At 33.5% G+C, this 22,289-nt stretch overlaps 2 protein-coding genes across 2 annotated transcripts in view; one reads left to right on the plus strand and one right to left on the minus strand.

The window, feature by feature from the left end:
- LOC131592279 (mitochondrial inner membrane protease subunit 2-like) overlaps positions 1 to 22,289 on the minus strand; it is a 404,870-nt gene that overhangs the window by 228,007 nt on the left and 154,574 nt on the right. The window lies entirely within an intron of this gene.
- LOC131592278 (leucine-rich repeat neuronal protein 3-like) lies at positions 13,064 to 15,250 on the plus strand. The gene has a single exon (XM_058863684.1). It carries the CDS (start codon positions 13,064 to 13,066, stop codon positions 15,188 to 15,190), a length of 2,127 nt encoding a protein of 708 aa, XP_058719667.1. The 3' UTR covers positions 15,191 to 15,250.

The raw sequence follows: 22,289 nt of genomic DNA on the forward strand, positions 1-22,289 counted from the left end.
CCTTGAAAAATAAGTATTTACAGAAAAAAGGCAACTAAACAGAAAAATTATTTGTATCTTATAAATTTACATTCAATTCTAATTTTTAACAGCAACCTGGGAATTATAATGAAACTAAAACCCAATTTTCAAGCCAAACATTTTTATGGCCTTTAGGGTATTTTCCGTACTGCTTGAAATGCAAGTCCTAAAAGCCTGCTCCTGAAGGACTGCCAAACAAAGCTATTCCACCTCATAACTACTCAACTTTCTACTCATTACTTCTATAACTTTCAAATGCTATTTCATCTTCTCTGGATGTTGCTCACATTATTGCTCATGAATACCAAGAGACAGAAAAAAAGCATTGTGTCACCTTCAAGGGAATGTTTTCAGGACTTTTCAAGTTCTCAGCCATTCAGATGTGATGCTTTGCCTATTCATTTAATCACAGAATAATCTCAACCTTTAACCAACTGAAAATTACTGGATGGCACTAGACATTCAGAACTGAAATTTCGGAAATACATCAGGATCATTTTCTACAACCAGTAGAGGAAAGTCAACCTGATTGGTCAAGGTTTGAAAACATAGGAATTAGAAAACTCAGTGTTCCATACTCCATTTTCCAAATCTGGATTTACTTTAAAAATTTTCATTTCCCACATACAACAGGATACCAATGATAAAGACAGTTTGAAGCATACTTAAACAAACCTAAGGACCACTATGAATTTTGATCTTCAAATCCTTTCCATGTTTTATTTTCTTTGTATTAGAAATGTTAAAGCAACTTAAGGTGACATTTCCTAGCTCATTAACAGAGGACACAAAGTCATTTGCAAGGAGACAGACAGGTGGTTTATAACTTCCATCATTATAATATCAAACAAGGTGACAACTATTGCCTGAAGGAAGAATAATTACACTACAAGAGAACTTAAACTATATATTTAGTTCACATGTATAAGAACTGGAAGAACAAAGCCACACACCAAAGCTGAATTATCCTCATTTACCTGTTTAAATCATGATTAACCATATTAACCCTCAATTTCCTTTTATTGGTATTGGTTTACAGACTTCATCAGCGAACTCCATCAAATGAATTATCTTCAAAGTATCTGCACTACCTGTTATGCACTGCTGCAACATAGAAGATCTATTAATAATTTTAGGGAAACACCGCAGCACCTTAATGTCATTTTTCAGATGGTCAATCAAATGCTATTGGGATGTTGTCTGCCTAGTTTTAATATACTAGCTAAGGAAGGGTGAGTTAAGAAGTCAATACACCCTTCCAAATATCAGTGTCCACTGTTTTAAACTCTTCCATGGTATATGCATATTTTTCTTCTCAGCAACATATCTTCTTAATTACTATTTTCTTCTCTATAGCAACATATATAGTTTTAAATACAGCAGATTGAATATAGGATCAAAAAGAAACCTAAGTCATCACCTTCAGCATATATCTAGAGATTTTCCATGTACTTTCTATTCTTCTAAACAATTTACCTAGGACACTAAGTATTCTTCCATTATGTTTGCCCACGGTGTTTTCTCTATATATACCCTTAATTATTTTCCATATATAGCAGTATGTATTTTCAATTAGTTCCAGTTAGTTTCCAAACACACTCCTAGTGAACTGGGGAGAACCATTTATTAATTCAACAAAGATCAACAGCAATTAATCTTCATATGGCCTCTCATAGTTGACATACTTTTCTAGAATTATGATGCAAGGAGATAAACATACAAGGAGATAAACAACTCCACATTTATTCAATAAATATAACTACTCCTTATATAGCTGTAAATGATTTGACACTTATTAAATATCTGTACAAAGAACTAACAACTCTTTCTCTATTGTCAACAAATCTAAAACTGTTTTACAGAGGAAGCAACCTTCATTTCCCTAGTTTCTTTCAGAAAATGTATTATAATTTTCCTCATACCAACTGATACTGCCCTAATTCCAATTTGTTGTATTGAACCATAATGACCACCACCATACACTGCATTTCATGAGGGTTCTTACCTGTAGCCAATAAGCTAACATGATTCTTGGCATCTGCTGAGTTCATAATTTTTCTTTCACAAGCATTCTGGTGCCAGTGGTCCCCCTATGAGTAAGGAAGCATACTCTGTCTTTGTCCTGACTTCTGATAATCACTCTGATGACTTCCAGCTTACTACTAGACCCTGAAAGCACAACTTGTCATTTTACACTGTTGAAATATCACACTATTGCAAGATCTGTCTTTACTTATTCAAGTTGTTTTACGGCTGAAAAAGACAACCATGCCATTACCTGAAAGCATGAAGGCTGAAGTCAGGCTTTAAAAAAATGTCTTAGAATAAAAATGCAGTTGCTTTGGCATAACATCATACAAAATTATGCCAAATCCATCTTTGGAAGGACAAACTGGAAGGACAGTTTCAAATGGTTTATCTGTCCCACTTTAATACGTGTGATACAAAAAAGCTGTTCCATAATCACCACTAATAGCATCTTTTCAGTATCTTAATTCTAACTTGCCTTTTCTTTAGTCTGAAGTGCAACTTTTCCATAGCAAGAGGCATTTCACTGCACAAATACATCTGTGCATCTCCATCATTCTGATCATAACGTATGAGGTAGTGTTCCTTCATGTCTCTATATAAGCACTTACTGCAGACATGTCTATCCAAAATCTTGGAATCATAAGTAGGAGCCACAACAAAATACAAGAGAAATTATGGATGTCAAGGAAAATCTAATGCAAACTTTCAATTACAGTGATTGCAATCTGGTTGATTGGCATGAATTCTTGAACAATAAATACTGGTCAAAATTCTTTGGAAGATGAGAATGTCAGATTTTGTGCTGATGTCAGATTTGGCATCCAAAATTCAGAAAGGTGATACAAAGATGATAGATTCTGGAAAGCTAAGAAAGAAATACAAAATCAAGATGTGGCTATATTGTGTAAGTTTCATAATTGAAGTAATCCTGTTCAATGCTAATGAACCAAATCATTTAACATTAAGGAACTGGGTCAATCTTTCACTTCAGACAAAATTTAAAAGAATATTTTGAAATAACAGTAAAACACTAGAAGAGTCATACATTGGGAAATAATGGAGTGGGATTGGTGAGTATTGTATCTACACATGCTGAAAACGTTTAAAATAACTTTCAGTTTTGAAAGGAAGTCAAAAGCACTTGAAAGAGGATTCAGTTAATATTCCAGGGACTATAAGATTATTTTGCTGTAGTGACACACACTGTAGAAGGAATATGATACTTAACTATAAGTATTGCTGTTTATCTGTATTGTATTTATCATCTTTCTTCTGGTCTTATTTTAAAAAGTAAATTTTGAGGAGATTATATCATCATTTTAATGTATATATTCCTGGGGAAATAAAAAGTGATCCATGGTAAACACATGATGTGGTTTAGAGCAAATGAATAGGCTATAAAAGCCAAAAAACCCCATAATTTTAGGTCTAAATATAACATTAGTTTTGAGAATCACATAAAAAAACCCTTACCATGTAGTAGCATTAATGACATGCTCAGTTAAGCAAAAACTGTAATTAAAACTAAATACAAACCCAAATAGTTTCTGCAATCAAAACAGTATATGACAGTATCTCTATGAGTTTGTAATTCGTGAGTATGCCCTAAATTACCCCAACTTATAAAACACAGCAGAAAAGAGAACTTTTATTTTCTGATCTTTACAATAATATTCTGGTTTGTGCATTGTCAGTTCTTGCATCTTATTATTTTTTATCAATCAATTTCTCTATACTGCCTCAAGCAAAAAAATTACAAAAAAATTATCCATTTTTGTTGAACAATACATTGTGAACCTGGTTCCTCAGGTGTCTCTGAATTAAAGTAATCACCCAATATAGTCAGAACTGTAAAAAGGCAAGTCAGCCTAATTTGACAAGAATATTCATGACATAATAAATATCTCAAAAATATCTCTACCGGTACCTCAAAAATAAACCATTTTTTGAGTTTCTGGTTACTGTAATGATAAGCAATAAATGTTTTGCCTTCATGTATCTCAAACTAAATTTCATGTAATATGTTCTAAGTATACACCAATTACTGGCTGTGATTGTAGCAGAATGTTGCTGATATAAATGCATTCATTAAACCCATTTATAGCTTTGGATTATTACAGTTGATATTCAATAAAAGACATAATTTTTCTTTAAATTATTATGAGCATTTACCTTGATGTGACCATGTCCCAAACAAACCATAAATAAAAGAATAAACTAAAAGGTGAATTCACTAAATATTCAGAGGCTGCCATTAAAGACTGACAATTTAAAGTAATTCAGGTCTTCAAAGCCTAAATTTCTGTTATTGACAAATTATAGAATAGAAATTGTAGCTCCTAAAATTACAATGATTATTATTATACTAGTTTTATTACAGTGACCTTTTCCCTCATGATAGAAAACAAAACAAAAAAAACCAACCAATTTCCAAGGAAAATATCATGTGGTAAGTATGCCACTGCCTGTTTCTGTCTTTATTACAGATATCTGAACACACCTATTTCTATGGTTTAGGCATATTTAGTATTTACATTTTAGGAGCCCCAGAGGAAAAACATATGCAGATTTTGCCAGTAGCTTTGCTGGATTTTGGCTAGGCTTTTTTACTAGTCAAATCTACTACAGACTTGCAGAATCTATATGGTAGCTTTCTAGAAAATCAAGCCAAAACTGGCCCGAAATCTTTAGTTCTGGCCATCTGCTAGAAGCATCTGGTAGCTGGGTACATGCACCCACATCCAGAACGTGACTGCTCTCTTGCCAACTATGTGCCTAGGTAACTGCCAATATGTGCTTCTCCACTGCTAACATGACAACTGTCAAAAAGAAGCTGAACGTGTACAAATAAATCTAAATTAAACTAACATATTACTTTCCTATGTTACAGCCATCCTTTTTGTTGCTTGATAATGGCAACGATAAATAAGTCTCACAGTGAAATCTGTCTAAGGCTAAGAACTACAGCAAGGATACCAAGGATCTAAGTGTTTTGAAGAGTTATTGGTAACATTTTAGTCTGTATTCTCTGACAACTAGAAGTATATATGTATACTAGTGATGTGTTACATCTCTATATAAAAACATCAGAATTATACATGCACTATCTGATTCAGGAAGAAGAAATAAAATTTAAAAAAAATTCAGATTCTTTTTAAAGTTTATTTTTCCTCATCCAAGTACATAAAATTATACATAGTTTAATGGACACACATTGAATATATTGCAAGAGGATTTGGAAAGCTGTATTAAAATTAGAACATAAATGACAAGTTAAAATTCAAATGGTAAAGAAATGTGTGGCTTCCACTGAAATTCATTCTCTTGTTATATAAATACAATTTTCTAAAATCTCTGTTCACTAAAAAAAAAAAATTAAAAAAATTGTGCACTTTATATTAAGAGAAGTAAAAAAATAGGTGGTAACTGTAATTACTGAAATGATTAATTTGTGGTATCAAAATAACTTTTTGTCAACTTTTGCTGTGACATTTGTGAAAAGGAGAGATGTAATCAATGGCTAGATAGTGTGTTGCAGTCAGCAACCTCAGGATCATGTCCAGAGAAGCTGCAGGGTTCTGGGGACCAGCATGGAACACCAACGAGATGGGCTTCTGCTCATGAAACCATTTATTCAGCATGGGAACAAACTCAGGTCCAGAGCAGAGAGCCCCCAACAGAGGCACAGCAGGGGTTTTTGAGAGACAGAATTCTTGAGGGTCTCCACCTTTGAGGGTGGAGTTCAGGGTCAGGGACCACTAGAAACAGAACAAGAGAGAAACCCCCAGGGATTCAAACCCAATCAGAACTCCTGGGCTGCCCTTCACAAGGGGTTTGGGGTGGGACAATGTAACTTCGTCTCCCCTGAGGCACGCCGCCACAGTAGTGTATGATTAAAAGTTAAAAGCACATGAAAGACAGAACAGTAGAAAGAAAATCTAAAATTAAAGACTAGAATAGTAATGCAGGATCATGATAGTAAACTACTAGACTACAGCTAAAGGAGAAAAATAAATCCAAGGAAATTCAGAGATTGCCACAGTGACATTTTTCTCTTATCTGTCTGAATCATCAGTTGTCCTTTTCCTTGCCTTTAATTTTTAAACTCCATGGAGTAAAGATTATGGTTTTGTTTAGCAGCAAGTGAACACAAAAGGCGATGTCCTGATCCACAGCTTTAGTTCCAATGCACAATGATGCTGCTGACACCATTTTAACAATGGTAACAAAAATGATATTTCCATTAAGCTTTTTTATTCTGATTGACAAACATCTTACTGCAAATACAGGTACTCCCAAAGTTGTCATGGTCAGTGATGGTAATTCCATTTAAAATAGGCTAGTAAACATCATAATATTTTTCCATCCTCCATTTTTTAAAAAATGTTTTACTAAATGTTCATTGATATCCTTGAAAAGTTATTCTAGAATAGCATATACAATAAAATTATATACATACATATTCCTTTGGATTCCATTTAACTTTTTGATTTCATCACATCTACTTTGAATACTGTGTTTTCTAAGCTGTAAGATTTAATATATTGCAATTTTTTTCAAAACACTGGAATGTAATTTTTATTGATACAGGAATAAGAACTATACTAAGATTTTAATGTGGTGATAATTCTTCTGATACCTGCTAAACTCTATTAAGAGATGGTAAACAAGAACAGTAGAATAGTAAACCAGACTCAATTAGTGAGAAAGGTTAAGTCTCATGTAAATGTAGCTGATCATAATGTTTTTCTGACTCTGCATTTGTAGGTTACTTTAATCTACAAATCATACAGTGTCCATTGATATAAAAAGAAGTCATGATTTATAAAACCTTGTCATTCTTGAAATGGTCTAAGGTATGAGAACGTGTCCTGTTTTACAGGCATATTAAACATTCCAAGACTGTGGCTTTTCCTTCAGCAAATTTATTCCACTTAAGGAGAAAAATTAAAAGGAGGTGTAACAAGTTCACAAAACAAATATAAATACATATGCTGAAATAATTATTCAGATAGTTCCAATTCCTACTAGGGTTAAATATCAGCTTTGCCATTTCTTTTACATCTTGCATGTAATGCTATTCAGGGCCAGCCTGAAGTTCTAAAAGTAATCATTAGAAAAAAAGTAAAGTCCATTTCCAAAACTAGTCAATGTCCCAGCAGAGAGCCCTACCCAAATGTTTCACAAATGTCCAAATACTTCAGGCATTCACTTTTGAGATTTTCAACCTAAGACATTTAACACTCTCAGCTGCCCAAGCTGAACACCTCAGAAACACAAAATTTCTAGAAAATCATTTTTCTTTCAGCGCAAGGCTGTATCTTAGCTACATCTTAATATTTTATATTCCTATATAGGAATATAAAATATTAAGAGCATAAGACAGTGGATTGTTAATTTGTGTTTGTAAAGAGAAACAGAATGAAACACTTTGCTCCAGAGACTAGAATGAAAGCAAGACTGCATAGGCTAGCAGAAATGGTTTCCAATTTTACAGTGCCTATATAATTTTCAGGAATCCTCTCAGATCAGCTGCTATAGCTTACTTCTATAAATATTGTTTCAAGAACAGTTCTGTTATGAAAATCTATTATGTCTATTATATTAACTTTTTGTACTTTAATGAAATATGTAAAATACCTAAGATGTTGCATCTTTTTATAAATTGTAGAGTAATAAAAAATTCCCCAAGGAAGCAATTTTTTGTTAGTTTTGACCATGAAACAGACCAGGAAAAAATGCCTTATAAAATTATCAGAAATCTATTAGATGTTTGAATTTCAGTCTGTGTATTTCCATAACCAACATTTAGAAAACCCAAAAAATCCTTCTGTGCCGTAACCAAAATCAAGTAAGTTATGGAATGTCTGATGCCTAATTTTTGGTTAGTGACATTTCCAGACTTCTGTCCATAGAACTTCTCAAAGTGATTATAATGACAAGAATTGAGAAGTGCTCTTCCAGTTGATGTGTTTGAAAGGTAGCTTTGTATGAACAGCTGTGTTTTCAAAATGCTTGCCACCTCTAAATTGGTCCTTGTGAAGTGCACTGTTTGCCTTATTGCCAGCAGGGCACATTGCACTGTAACTGCTGCATTTTTAGTTTTTATCACTGTGTCTCTAACTGCTGAAATTGAAAAGAACGATTGCCAAAACCTGACGTGTTTCTTTTCCTTTCTGCCCACTCTGACTTGGTTCTTAACTGTCTGTTGCTCCAGTGATGAGAAATGTTGCTCAGTTTATTCATTCACTGAATGTCTTTTCCAGCTCAAAAAATGGTGATACCCTCTTGTAAATCAAGTCTCCAGCTGTCAATAGCAGTAAATCTAAGAAAACTAATTTAGACATAACAATCATTGTTTACACAATAAATAATTAGGCTGCAAAAAGTCATACACATCAGGGTACATTCTTCTAAAAGCAAGAGATTAATACCTTAAAAGCAAGAGACACACACCACGTTCAGTAAGACACCAAGTATGGGTAGCAATAGGGATGGACCTTCAGGAAAAAAAGCAAATAATCTATCCACAAAGATTTAAACAGTTTTAGTCCTTAAGTTCTAGTATATGAAAACAATAAAAAAAACTGAAGCACTAATAAGGAATACTAATTTATAGATATAAAATATTTAGGCTTTTTATTGGCAGACATTAGGAAACAAGCCATACTGTTATATCTGCATGAGGAAATTCAAGTACAATCAGAGTGCACACAAAGATTTATAAACGCATCTGGGTAAAGATTTACATCAAAGACTCCAAAACTATGATGCACACTTCTTCCTGCTGCTTGTGTGGAAACATCTATCCCACACCTCAGCTTACTGGTGATAATCTGCTGTGGAGCCTTACCTATACAAGCTTCTCTACTGTGAGAAAGTTCTAGGAATAGTACAAGTTCTAAGAATCACTTAGAACATCACATTAATAATCTTGAGATGTCACCAAAATCCACTAACAAAGAGTTAATGCTGACATACTCCTATTATTGGAAGAATTTGTTTTTTAAAACAAGAAAGAAAATGGTTTGTTGGCACAGAAACCTTTGTATTTAAACCTCAGTTACTTTAAATACTACTCAAAGAATCAGAACAAATAACTTTCAGGTTCTCTGTGTTCTTATATTGGTACCTTTAAAACTGTACATTAAAATACAAAATTTTCACATCAAACTCTAGATGGTACAAAGTACTCATCTTTAAAGCACCAGAACACCTTAAAAAAACCCTGAAAATCACTGCTATTAAGAGCATTCATGTTCAATTTTGATTCAGTATTTACTATTACTAGTACATTAATGAAGAAAAGGAATCAATGCATTCCAGAAGTTAAAAGTAACACAAAGTTAAACACTTTTTTTTCCAATACAAACGCTTATCTCTGTGACACCACATTCTTCAAGGAAACTGAACTTCAGATACAGTTTATGCTGCTGAGTGCAATTTACATGAGGTTTATTTTATTACAGTGAGTGACAGCTCACTTTTCACATCAAAATGACTTGAAGACATCTCAAGGTTGGAAATTAGCTACAGACACACAGACACACTCACATAATCAATGCAACCAGTTAAGCAGTTGTACTGCTTAACTTGATTTGGAGCTTTGATCACTTCAAGTAGGACTGGACAACTTACATCAGCAATCCATGTTCTCTTATATTCTTGTCAAGATGTATATTGGAGTCACACTAGAATACTGTTAAAAACAAAAGACCAACAAGTGATTTTTGCCACTCAAAGAATTATATACAATTTTTGCTGTTGTAATGTATCGCTTTTTTATGTACTCTGTTGTGTGAAGAGTACTACTGTCATATGACTTAGAATATGCTATCTGTAATTGTATGATCTCATATGCCACCATGGATTTCCATTCTACTCCAGAAACATTATTTTATTCCACACCTTGCATGACAGTTAAAAACAAATAATTTTTACATAAAACAATACATAGATATGCCATTATTTAAACAAAAGATATTTCTCAGTTGAAACTGTGTTTTGGAATGATGGCTGCAGGCTGGAAGTGTCAAAACTATTCTACAATCTGTTATTCAGGCCACTCAACCTCAGTGAATATTTTACACAAGACAGAAGACTTTAACAGAAGAAATAAGAAAGATTTATGCTAGAACACCATATGAGCTTGAGCTGGTGACTTATTAGCTAAAGCATTCACCAGAAAGAGAAAGGACATCAGATTAAATCATAACGAAGCAGAATTTCAACCTGGATGTCAGCTCTTTTTACTGCTGCCTTTTGCAGAAAGCCTATCTGATATATATGGCATGGAAATATCCACTGGTGCCCTTACTTTTGGTTTGAGAATCCCATAAAAACTAGAATATAAAACCAGGAGTATAAATTCAAATACAGGAGTATGTTGGCTCAAAAGTACATGAAAATGTAGTTTATGTACTTTAAATGGTACAGCCTCTCAGGTGTCTGGGACACACATGAAAACTCCATCTTGTTCCATATTTTATGTTTCACAGCGGCCAATAGCAAATTTCCAAGGAGGGACAGAAAACCAGGTCAGCTATATTGTTATGCTTCCCCAGAATGCTTTCACAAGTACCTCTACTGAGCAGAAGTCCCTGAGCATCATAGTGGGATCAAAAGGCTGTGATAAGATATCTGAAGTAGCAGTCTATTGAATCTCAATTAATTTACAATTCAGGTAAGATTTTCAATGATCTTTCAATTATTTGAAGCATATATTTTGTATTTGTCATGCTAAAAACACATTTTTAATATACAATCCAATCGAGAATACAATAGTCAGTACGAAATGTGCTTCAACAATATATACCAAGAACATGACAAAAAAATTCTCCCCCACATGGCCATCCTCTTTCACTTTATACAGGAAATTGCATCTGTGCATTTGGCATAGAATGATTTCTACTGATTTTTGGTAAATGTGACAGAATTCCTACATAGGGGTATCACCTTGCCTCCTTGTGGCAAAATTAAGTGCAACTTGCAGGCATTAACTTTTCAACACAAATCTTTATTTTTCTGCAAGCCTCAAGCTCATCTCATTTCCCAGATCATAGGAACAGATTATATTCTTACTGTTTCTGTCAGTATGTCTTAGTATTTTAGTATAAACTGGGCCATGTGCATAAAAACATACTATTGATCCTCAAAACAGCAGAATGTTTTCTGTATGTTTATCTCACACATTGTCTGTTCACTCTATTAATAAACTTACATGTTAAAATAAAATATTAAATGTCCTTAAATGCACGTAACATAAAGAATAGCCTCAAAGACTTGCCAAATGTACTTCAAATTGGCCCAATGCTCATATCACTTTACACAGTCCAGCACCTTTCCTCTGAACTGTTATGGAATGCATAGATGGTCACTATGCCAAATCCTCCTGGGCCTGGAAAGGACACCTAAAATCCAAATGCTTGACACTTAACTTTTGTAATTCTGTCTATCTATACCAGCAACCTCTTCAAAGTTATTTATCAAGGTCAATTAAGCATTGATCTTATGGTTTCTAAACTGTCAATGTGAATTTTAACACTAAAGGCAAGGGGAGAAGGGGCATAAATGTATATTGCACAACAGTCTTCAGAAACAAAGTCTGGGTGAAGTGTAAAGTCTATTCTGAAGTAAATTAAGCAGTGAATGTGTGCTACTTTATACAAGAAAACACAGAAACTTTTGTATTACATACACTGGAACAAAATGTACACTCAGATTTATCTTACTCCACAAAAAGAGAGTACATACCAAACATCTGGTAAGCACACATTTGATGCCATAAGTGGCATTGATGCCACAATGTTTCAGTCGTTAATTCGAGACTTGAAGGCAGTCTACAGATTTCAGATTTTTGCAGAGCTACTGAGCAAAGAAGCAATTGCTAGTGTAATTTTTTTTCCTTATCACTGTGAAGACACTTTTTTGCTAGTATTCCTTGCAATTGAGGTTATTGAAGCCAGAATAAGAAAGCCAGTGATTAGCCTGAATTTGCCAAGATGACAAGCTATTTATTATAAGGTACTTATTTCTTTCTAAATAAAACTTAAAAGAAAAAAGTTTTCTTTCTAAACAGCAGCTACAAAAAGTATTACATATAAAACCTGTGGATTTTCAATTTCATATATTTCTGTATAAATATCTCACAGACTTGCCTAAGAATGTCATTAGGAATGTCTATTAATCCAACCATTCTATTTCCCTTTGATTATACATAAATTACATTTTTTATAGTTAAAAACTTTATGTATAAAAGTTAAATATTCATGCTCTGTAGGATTTTTCTCAGTGTTTACATTTTCAAAGCCAACAGAAATTAGTCTGCTTCTAGTGATAAATGGAAGAGAAAAGAAAATATTTTAAAGGAGGATAAAATATGTAGGAAAAAATCTCACTGATGTATTTTGCTTTATACTCTGTGGATCTTCATCTTTCCGTAGAACAATGTTCCACTGGATGTATGACAAGCTAAAAGTCTAAAGACATATTACTATATTAACTTAATTTATGCTATCTGGATACCACTATAATACTCCAGACACCACAGTCATTTTCTTTTCTTACTTGCAATAATTAACAGTAGAGAGCAAAAGATGGCTAAATTAATTTATAACTTTATAGTTCCTTATACTAATTATTTCCTCTTCTTGTATTTTAGGTCACTCTGTCATTCCTGCAAACACTAATCAATCATGGGATTTGAAGTTAATACTACTAAATAAATGAATTGTTTAATCTCCTATGACCATCTATACATACTTCATCTTCACAAAGCTCATCAATTTTATGTCACCAAGGACAAAGTGACCTTCATTTCCACAAAATGGTTCTCACTACTGGACAAGTTGGTTACAAATTTATCACTTATCCTCAGGAAGGAAGTCCTTCACGGTCATCGTTTGATAAATGCAAGATTGTGCTTTATTAATTGACCAGGTCATACTGAATTCCAGGACCATAATTGTGGAATACTAAAGGGTCTGTTACTTTTCTGAACATTTGAGCTAAGATGAAGGACCTGCAACTCAAAATTAATTTACTGCTTGGTCTAGTTACTACTGCTCTACTACAAGCTGTAGGAAGAAAAGCAGACTGCCCGGAATCATGTATATGTGAAATCAGACCATGGTTCACCCCCAGGTCTGTCTACCTGGAAGCTCCAACAGTGGACTGTAATGATTTAGGCCTTTTTAACTTTCCAGCCACACTGCCTGCTGACACACAAGTTCTACTTCTACAAACTAATAATATTGCAAAAATTGAGCATTCAGTAGACTTCCCAGTGAATTTAACTGGTCTAGATTTATCTCAGAACAATTTATCCTCAGTGACAAGTATTACTCTTAGAAAGATACCACAGTTGCTTTCAGTGTACCTTGAAGAAAACAAACTTACTGAACTCCCTGAAGAATGTCTCTCTGGACTCAACAATTTGCAAGAGCTTTATATTAATCATAATCTGCTTTCTGTGATTGCACCAGGAGCTTTCATAGGCCTCAATAATCTTCTCAGACTTCATCTCAATTCAAATGGTCTGCAAGTGATCAACAGAAAGTGGTTTGAAGCTACTCCTAATCTTGAAATTCTCATGATTGGAGAAAACCCAATAATCAGAATTGAAGACATGAACTTCAAGCCTCTTAGCAATCTGCGCAGCCTAGTTTTAGCAGGTATAAATCTCACTGAAATACCAGATAATGCTTTGGCTGGCCTTGACAACTTAGAAAGCATTTCCTTTTATGACAACAGATTTGTTAGAGTGCCCCACATCGCTCTTCAAAAGGCTACAAATCTTAAATTTCTGGATCTAAATAAGAATCCCATTAACAGAATACGACGAGGAGATTTTAGCAATATGCTGCACCTAAAAGAGTTAGGAATTAATAACATGCCAGAACTGATTTCTATAGATAGTCTTGCTGTTGATAATTTGCCAGACTTAAGAAAAATAGAAGCAACCAATAACCCCAGATTATCATACATTCACCCCAATGCATTCTACAGACTTCCCAAGCTGGAATCGCTCATGCTCAACAGCAATGCGCTGAGTGCCCTTTACCGCAGTACGGTGGAATCCCTGCCTAACCTCAAAGAAGTCAGCATACACAGCAATCCCATTAGGTGTGATTGTGTCATCCGCTGGATTAACATGAATAAAACAAACATTCGTTTCATGGAGCCGGAGTCCCTGTTTTGTGTAGACCCTCCTGAATTCCAAGGTCAGAATGTGAGACAGATACACTTTCGGGAAATGATGGAAATCTGTCTTCCCCTGATAGCTCCTGAAAGTTTTCCATCTACACTGGATTTAAAAGCTGGCAGCCATATTTCTTTGCACTGCAGAGCAACAGCAGAACCAGAACCTGAAATCTACTGGATAACACCATCAGGACACAAACTTTTGCCTAACACTATCTCTGATAAGTACTACATTCATTCCGAAGGAACGTTAGACATAAGTGATGTAACACAAAGAGAAAGTGGCTTATACACATGTATAGCAACAAATTTAGTTGGGGCAGACCTAAAGTCAGTCATGATTAAAGTGGACGGCTCTTTCCCTCAGGAACACAATGACTCTTTAAATATTAAAATAAAAGACATAAAATCTAATTCTGTTTTAGTTTCATGGAAAGCAAGTTCTAAAATTCTGAAGTCCAGTGTTAGATGGACAGCCTTTCTGAAAGCTGAAGACTCCTGGGCTGCACAGAGTGCTCGAATACCATCTGATATAAAGGAATATAATCTTACACATCTTAATCCATCAACTGAATACAAAATTTGTATAGACATTCCCACTATCTATTCTCAGAATAGGAAACAATGTGTCAATGTAACCACAAAAGGACTGGACTTGGAAGTGAAAGGCTATGAAAAGAACAACATAATAGGATTCCTTGCCTGCCTTGGCGCTCTTTTGGGAATCATCTCTGTGATATATCTCTACAGCTGCATCTCTCAAGATATGAACTATGGCATTGGACACAGCTATCTAAGGAATTACCTGAGGAAACAATCCTTTTCGCTCAATGAGCTTTATCCTCCTCTAATCACTCTTTGGGACATGGGCAAAGAAAAAAGCACAGCAATGGAAGTAAAAGCAACTGTAATAGGTGTACCAACAAATATGCCGTAAATATGTCAGTATATCACCTAACTTCTGAAATAAAAAGCACATGACTGTATTTGTGCTGAATAAAAAGGCAACAAGAAAAGAATATTTCTCTTAGGAATTAGATGCCTAGACTTTGTTGCTGCCAACAAATGGAATATATATGACTCAGTATAAGAGAAGAATTTTAATTAACTGGCTTCTAAGGGTATTTTACCAACCAAATAAAATTAACTTCATATTCTAGAACTTTCATGAGACTTTTAAGTCTGGAATACAGTGGAAGTAGCCAAGAACATTTTCTGTATTTTTTTTTTTAAATTATGATATAAAAGTAGTGGAACTGAGCAATACCTCCTCCTGTGCTGTATTACACAAAATAGCCACGAGTTTTTGCAGTGAACAGATATACTAGGATTGACATATGGTGTAATGAAATGGACAAATTCTGTAGAGTAGACACAGTGAGTATGTGAATTTTTTTTTATGAGAAAATACATTTTTGATTAAAATCAAAATACTTTTTGTCTTGTTTGTTTCTAAAGAAAACACGCCACCATTCTGGGTGTTCTTGTCTGACAATAAACAAACACATTCCGAAGTCTGATAAAGTATCTCTCTGCATATTCTCCTATTAAAATGCTAATCTGAGCACAAAGGATATTTTTTGCTGATTTTAGCTTGTATAATGTTTCTAACAGAAATGTATGTTTAGTGGTAGTTTTAATATCAAATTTTATTTACTTTAAGAACATTATAAAGGCAAAAAGGATGCTGAAGATGAGGCCACTTAAGCCCACTTTAATTAGATTTCAGCATGCATATTGGTTAATGAATAGTTCTTTGATTTTATTTTATTTTATACACTTTTATATATCTGTGTGAAATACTTCTGTTCTCTTAGCAACATGTGAGCCAGCAGATCTTTATTTCATTATATCTGTATTACATCGTTTTATTACTAGACAAAAATAGTCTCTTCTAGAATACATGGCAATGCTTTCTATGATAGAACTGTGAACCACCATCCATATAAACATAACATCTTGAACCTCTACACAGAAACATCTCCATGATATTAGCCATTTTCCATGACCAAAGACATTTTTCACATCAAAATCCCCACAGAATCAGCACATGAGCAGTGGAATTCTTGTGTAGCTGTATATAAAAGTGGACAGCTATTCCTCCTACAGATATCCTACATAAGCCTGAAGTCCTTAGGAAGTAATAAATCCACCTTGTAGCTTTAATAGCATAATATATATTAACTTGCATTTTTGCACAAACATGCCAAAAACAAAAAAGTAACAGCAATTTTTTCAGCAAAGTAGAATCTCTTAAAAATCTTAGAAATTACTTAGTTGTGCTAAATTTCATAATCTCATCTACATGAAGGTTGTTTTTCTCTACACAAGGCATAGGGCTAAAATTTTCATGTATTTCATTAATTGGGATATTTACTCTCTTTAATAGAGGTAGAAACTGATAAGGAATTATATTTAATTTCCTCAGAAACAGGAAAGTATTGTTACACATCTGTGATTCCATTTATTTCATAGTTTTCTCTCAGGAATGCATTGAAATGCTTTAATGTATTAAAGCATTAAAAGCACTATTTACTGATTGTTCAAATCAGAAAAGAGTAGAAATAGATTAACTTTTCTTTGGCATTTGATAGCAAACCTCATTCTGAAATGTACCACTAATGAAAGAGAGAAGGCAAACATAAGTATTTGAAATATCTCACTAGGAAATAACCAAAATACAGTACTGAAAAAAAACTTTTTAATTAATTTATATTACTTTTTTCCATCAGCTACTAGACTGAAAGATAATGTTTTATTCATAAAAAGATTAAGCATTTAATTTTTGTTAAAAAATTTGCTGCCATTTAAAAAAATAAATTGCACTATTTCATCAGCTAGCACAGTCAAATGCCATCTTATATAGGAACATTTCAGTTTCTAGTTTAGCTAAAATGCTGTGAAATCATAACTCCAAAAAGTACCCATAAAACCTAGATAAGAAATTGGAGAAAAATATGTTGATTTATATCCTATAAGGAAATTTCCATTTCCAAAATTCTCTATTAAAACTCATTCTGCTTGTGTAGCCTGAAGTAGTGACCTCAAGATAACTTAAAATAGAAATTGAGATTCTTCCCATAATCTTGTACTGGCCAGTAAAACACAATGATCAACAATAATCTTATAAGATATTATTTTTTATCTGAAGCCAGAAGAGACATTTTTGAAAAAGGTTGCTATATAGTACAGAAAATAAGTTCACATATCAGACAATTCTAGAAGAGCTGTGAGAAAAAAAATTGAAAAGCAACACTCTGTCAGATATAAGAAAATAATTCTTATTATTGAACTGAGTAGAAAGGATGTGTAGCACTGACAAGGTAAGAAATTTTACATGGAAGAAAGTATACAGAAAGTATGAAAAGTTCATTATTAAAACTTCAGAAGACATTTTGAAGGACATAGCTAAATGGAATAGAGGAGACAGCCACTGAACAAAACCCAAAAGAGCCAAAAAGAGACAGAAAATTCACCTCATGCTAAAGATTAAAAAACATATTGGAAAATTAAAAATTAAAAATTAAAAATTGCATGCAGCTTTTACAGAAGTCAAAAACCATATGACTAGAAATATATCCAGAGTAAAAAATTCCTGGTATTGCCTGCTAGATAGGAAAAAAAAAAAAACAACCCACATCTTTCTGGAATACAGATTGACCTTCCAAACGTGGTGTTTTGGTAGGTCACTTGATTGATATACCAAATGTATAATTTGAATAGCTTTTCCTTTAATACCATTGGAAACAATTGGAACCAATTTTTTCAGGAAAAGACTACATAGATACTCAGGGAAAATGCTAAACTCCAACAAAAAAAGAGAAGGATTATCAAAGCAAGAGAAAAATAATCTAAGCATTCAGTAAACATGAAATCATGACAGAGAATAAAAATTAAGCTAGATGACAAAGTTTGTGAAAATTAAAGAAAAAACCCCACCAAAGTTCATTTCCGCATATGACAACTACAGAAGTTGGATATTATACAAGAGAATTGCAATTACTCATTTATATGGATAAATACAATACTGAAATTTGACAAGCCTTGCATGATTGGAACGTTAAAATACACAATCATAACCTATCTAGTCAGAACTGTGCTTTGAAACTGAGACTTGAGCTATTCACTTCTCCTTCAATAAAAATTCTAAAGGAGTTGATTCCTCTTCAACATTTTCCTTATAGGGCAGTGTGAAAATGAAGAACCAGACTATATTCTGTCTGTGATTAGCTGCACTTCAGTATTCTGAGACAAAATGTGTAAGTAACCTTTGTAAATAGCATAGGCATGCAGTAAAGCTAGTAATGAATAATGAAAACGGACCCTATGGTGTGAGACTGACTATGGTTATGTTATTTTTCTGGTTACACTAAGTAGTATTTCATTTTTACAGCTGGGGTGACCAAAAAAGATAGAAAGTTAAGCCAATTGGACATCATGTTTAAAAGACTTTGATCAAGAAAAACTTTAAATAAATGTGTTGTACATTTACTTACTCAACTGCAATATTCTCAGAGAGATATAAAGCTGCAGATACACTGAAGTACCTTCAAAGCAACCAAATCTTTTACTAAGTCATTCCTTCCTTCCTTCCTTTGGACAAAGCTGAAAACTACAAATTAAATTCCTCTATCAGCTAAAAAATGCATTTTACAAACGTCTCTCATTTGCTTATTTTTCTGTCTCCCAGCTTCAATTATTTTTAGACCCTTTTTCCCAAAGCCCTTTTCTTTGCCTTGATGCAAATGCTCTGTTCCCTTCCATACTCCCTGTGGGTTCTTTGATTATTTCCTGCAACTATTGCTGCCAGACACATAATTTCCAGCACTTCCAGTAAGGACAGATGTTGTCTGACTTATTAAAAAAACTATCAATGAAATATAATATCGGAGGCAAAATATTTGAATAGACAAATATGATTATTAAAGAAAGACCTGGCATTTTTAGAGAAAAACCTAGTTGTGAAGCTGATCAGGTAATGAGACAAAGCCTCTCTCAAGGAAACAAAGCAGAAATAATGCAACAACATTCAGATGAAAATAATAATATGGGAGTTAGATAAAGCTGGAAGGGCACACAATTTGGGCAGATGGCCTATTCCTGATCCTAAAATAGCTGATGTTATTTTTAACATTACAGTTTAGATAAGTGGAAAACAACCCCATCTGCCTCACCCTTACGTAGCTATTGTTTGTTATCCATGTTGATGACAATTTCACACTGTGCTCCAAATAGCCATAATGCTTTGTGAGTCACTAAAGTACATCAAATTCAGTGCTGGTGTCTTCATCTATACACATTTCTTCTAGTCCAGACCTAGATTCCATAAAGAACGCCTTTCAGTATTCATATACTACTAGACTTTACAGGTCAAAGAGTTTGCAGTTTTGTCATTAAGCATGTGAGAACAAGTCTGATTCCATGAGATGGCTGTCAGGAATAATTTTTGATGGCAGAATCTTGTCATTCATTCTTATTTTTTTGTATGAAATTTTACTTTGTGCTGTTTACATTTATAACTTTTTTTTTGTTTTGTCTCTAGCATGAATGTCAGCTAAACTTAAAAACATACAGCTGAATATATCACGAGAGAAAGTGGATTATTGCCTGAAGTCCTCTAAAGACAGCTAAAACACATTTTGACATAATGGTGGAATGATTTCATAGGACGCAGAAACAGATGATGAAAATCATCTATTCCTAAATATTCCAACATTTAAATGGAATATAAAGGGGCTACAAATAGAGTCAGAATTATCACTTTTAATTAAATGCAGAGTGCCCAATAGCTATGCCACATAAAAAACCTCAACCATTTAGAGTTAGTCTCACTATAGTAAAGCACCAAACATCGTTAAATTAGAAGTAATCAGCTATGTTTTTATGTATCAGCTAATAAAAGGATTAAGTTAAATTGTTACTATCAATTATAGTCTCTTAGATTAATCTTACCTTAGCAATTAATATAAAATGGGATGTTAAAGTCTTACATAATTTATTTCATAAATGCTCTGAAGGTATTCATGATAAGTGCATGCCCATTTTTAGCAAACTAAGTGCTATACTGAATATTCATGTGTTACACAATGTATTCCAAAATATTAAATAATGCTTTCTCCTAAAATACTTGCTTGCACAATTTAAACCATCAATACCTAAAATATATAGCACATGCTCACCACCATCCCAATTCCATTTATTCTACAGGAATGTAAAAGGATTTCTTTACTCAAGCTAGGATGAACTGTGTACCCAGGACTTCCAGACTTTTAGTTTGACAAGTTCACAATAGTACAGACCAATGTCACAACACTTACAAATATATCACGTCCAATTCACCTTGCTGCCTTTCAGGCTGTTGAAGTCCAATTAAATATTACTTCCTTTTCTACCTTCCAAGAAATTCAACCTCGCTTGTACCCTTCACATTTCATTCCTTCACTCAGCAATCATCTACTGTTTGCCCTTACACAAAATTACATCATTACAGCCCTCCTTTTTAACTATTTTCTACTTCATTAATACTTCATCTTTTTCCCAGCCTCCTATGAACCAGACTACTTCCAGAGTATCCTACTTCTTAGACTACTTCCAGAGTAGTCTTCTTCTTTCTCTCTATTGTATTTGTTATCATTTTGTAATTATCAATGACAATGATAATGGGAGCAAAAAACAAAAACAACAACAGCAAAAAAAAGCTAAATTGCTCTATGGATTTGAAGGCAAATTTCAAATGCAGCCATAGGAAAATTGCAACTCTGAAAACTCTGCAGTCTCTTCCTTAATCTACTGCAGCAGTCAGCTCTGCTTTAATAGTAATATGCTAACTAAAGCTCCCTTTCTTCCCCTTCTTTTCTTAGGAAAGCTGACTAAAATGTTGGATGTCCACTACAGGTAGAGTAATTTGAAGTTATTTGTAGCTTTTGCCATATCTGGATTATTAAAAAAAGAAAACAGAAAGAGAATAATCTTATTATTCATCCAGCCTTTCAAAAGCATAAAACAATTTATGAGCATATCCAATAAACACATCACACCAAAGCACATACACCAAGGATTAAACACCTCTGCAATTAAATAAAGGTTTAGAACAAAAAAACCAGAAATACATTATCAAAGGGCTGTAAATCATTTCTCTACCACACTGAGAGGCAGACAACTGCCACCAGTTCTTCCTCATATAGTGAAAGCATTTAGGTGTGTAATTTCCACTGAATTTAACAGATACTAGTCTCCAACCTGTTAAGGAGGTTTGGACATTACTAAGTATGTCCCTGGATGACCAAAAGCCCAGACAGATGAACCTATCCACCTGACTGAGAACCCTTGAGAATTTTCATCAGCACAGCTCTACTAAAGACAGTATAAATGCAATATACATCATTCATTTAATTGAAAAAATTACATATATTTTTAATTAAAGCAAAATGGAAAAAGAACAACATTATTTATTTAAAATGCTTAGAATAGAATATTTTGTGGAGTGCATCTGTTTCAGGATTAAATAATTCAATATCCATCAAAGAAATTCTGGATAGTGAAGAAAATTAAACACCAGAAAATAAATTGTCTATATGTTCTAGATATGTTCTAGATATTATCTAGCTATGAACAAAATAATATGCCATACAATATTTTCTAAATTACTTTTTAAGATACCACAAACAATATAGGTTTACCTTGGATTCTTATTCTTCCTGACCTAAAAGGTTTTCAACAGTCTGCTCTTGCTATTCATCTCTAACTATAAATTATCATCCTACAGAATTTCTTAGGCTTCAATTCTTCCTTTTGTCACCTTCATTTGAAAATTTTTTTGGCTTCAATTATCTTATACACGAAAATTCTCTGTTCTTGCATATCGTGCAACATTGTGATTCCACTATCAGCATTTCTTTTTTGTCATTCTAGCAAAGAGCTCTACTTTTCTCTTGCCAAAATTTATATTCCACCACACTGGTTGTGTATAAATAATCTAAATGCTTCTTGTTAGAGCATTTACATTAAAATGACAAACTTTATATATTATCTGATGA

The sequence above is a fragment of the Poecile atricapillus genome, chromosome W (genome assembly GCF_030490865.1).
Source record: "Poecile atricapillus isolate bPoeAtr1 chromosome W, bPoeAtr1.hap1, whole genome shotgun sequence".
Taxonomy (NCBI): domain Eukaryota; kingdom Metazoa; phylum Chordata; class Aves; order Passeriformes; family Paridae; genus Poecile; species Poecile atricapillus.

Bases quoted from the DNA above. Each gene is read 5' to 3' on its own strand.
- LOC131592278 (XM_058863684.1), top strand. From the start codon at position 13,064: ATGAAGGACCTGCAACTCAAAATTAATTTACTGCTTGGTCTAGTTACT.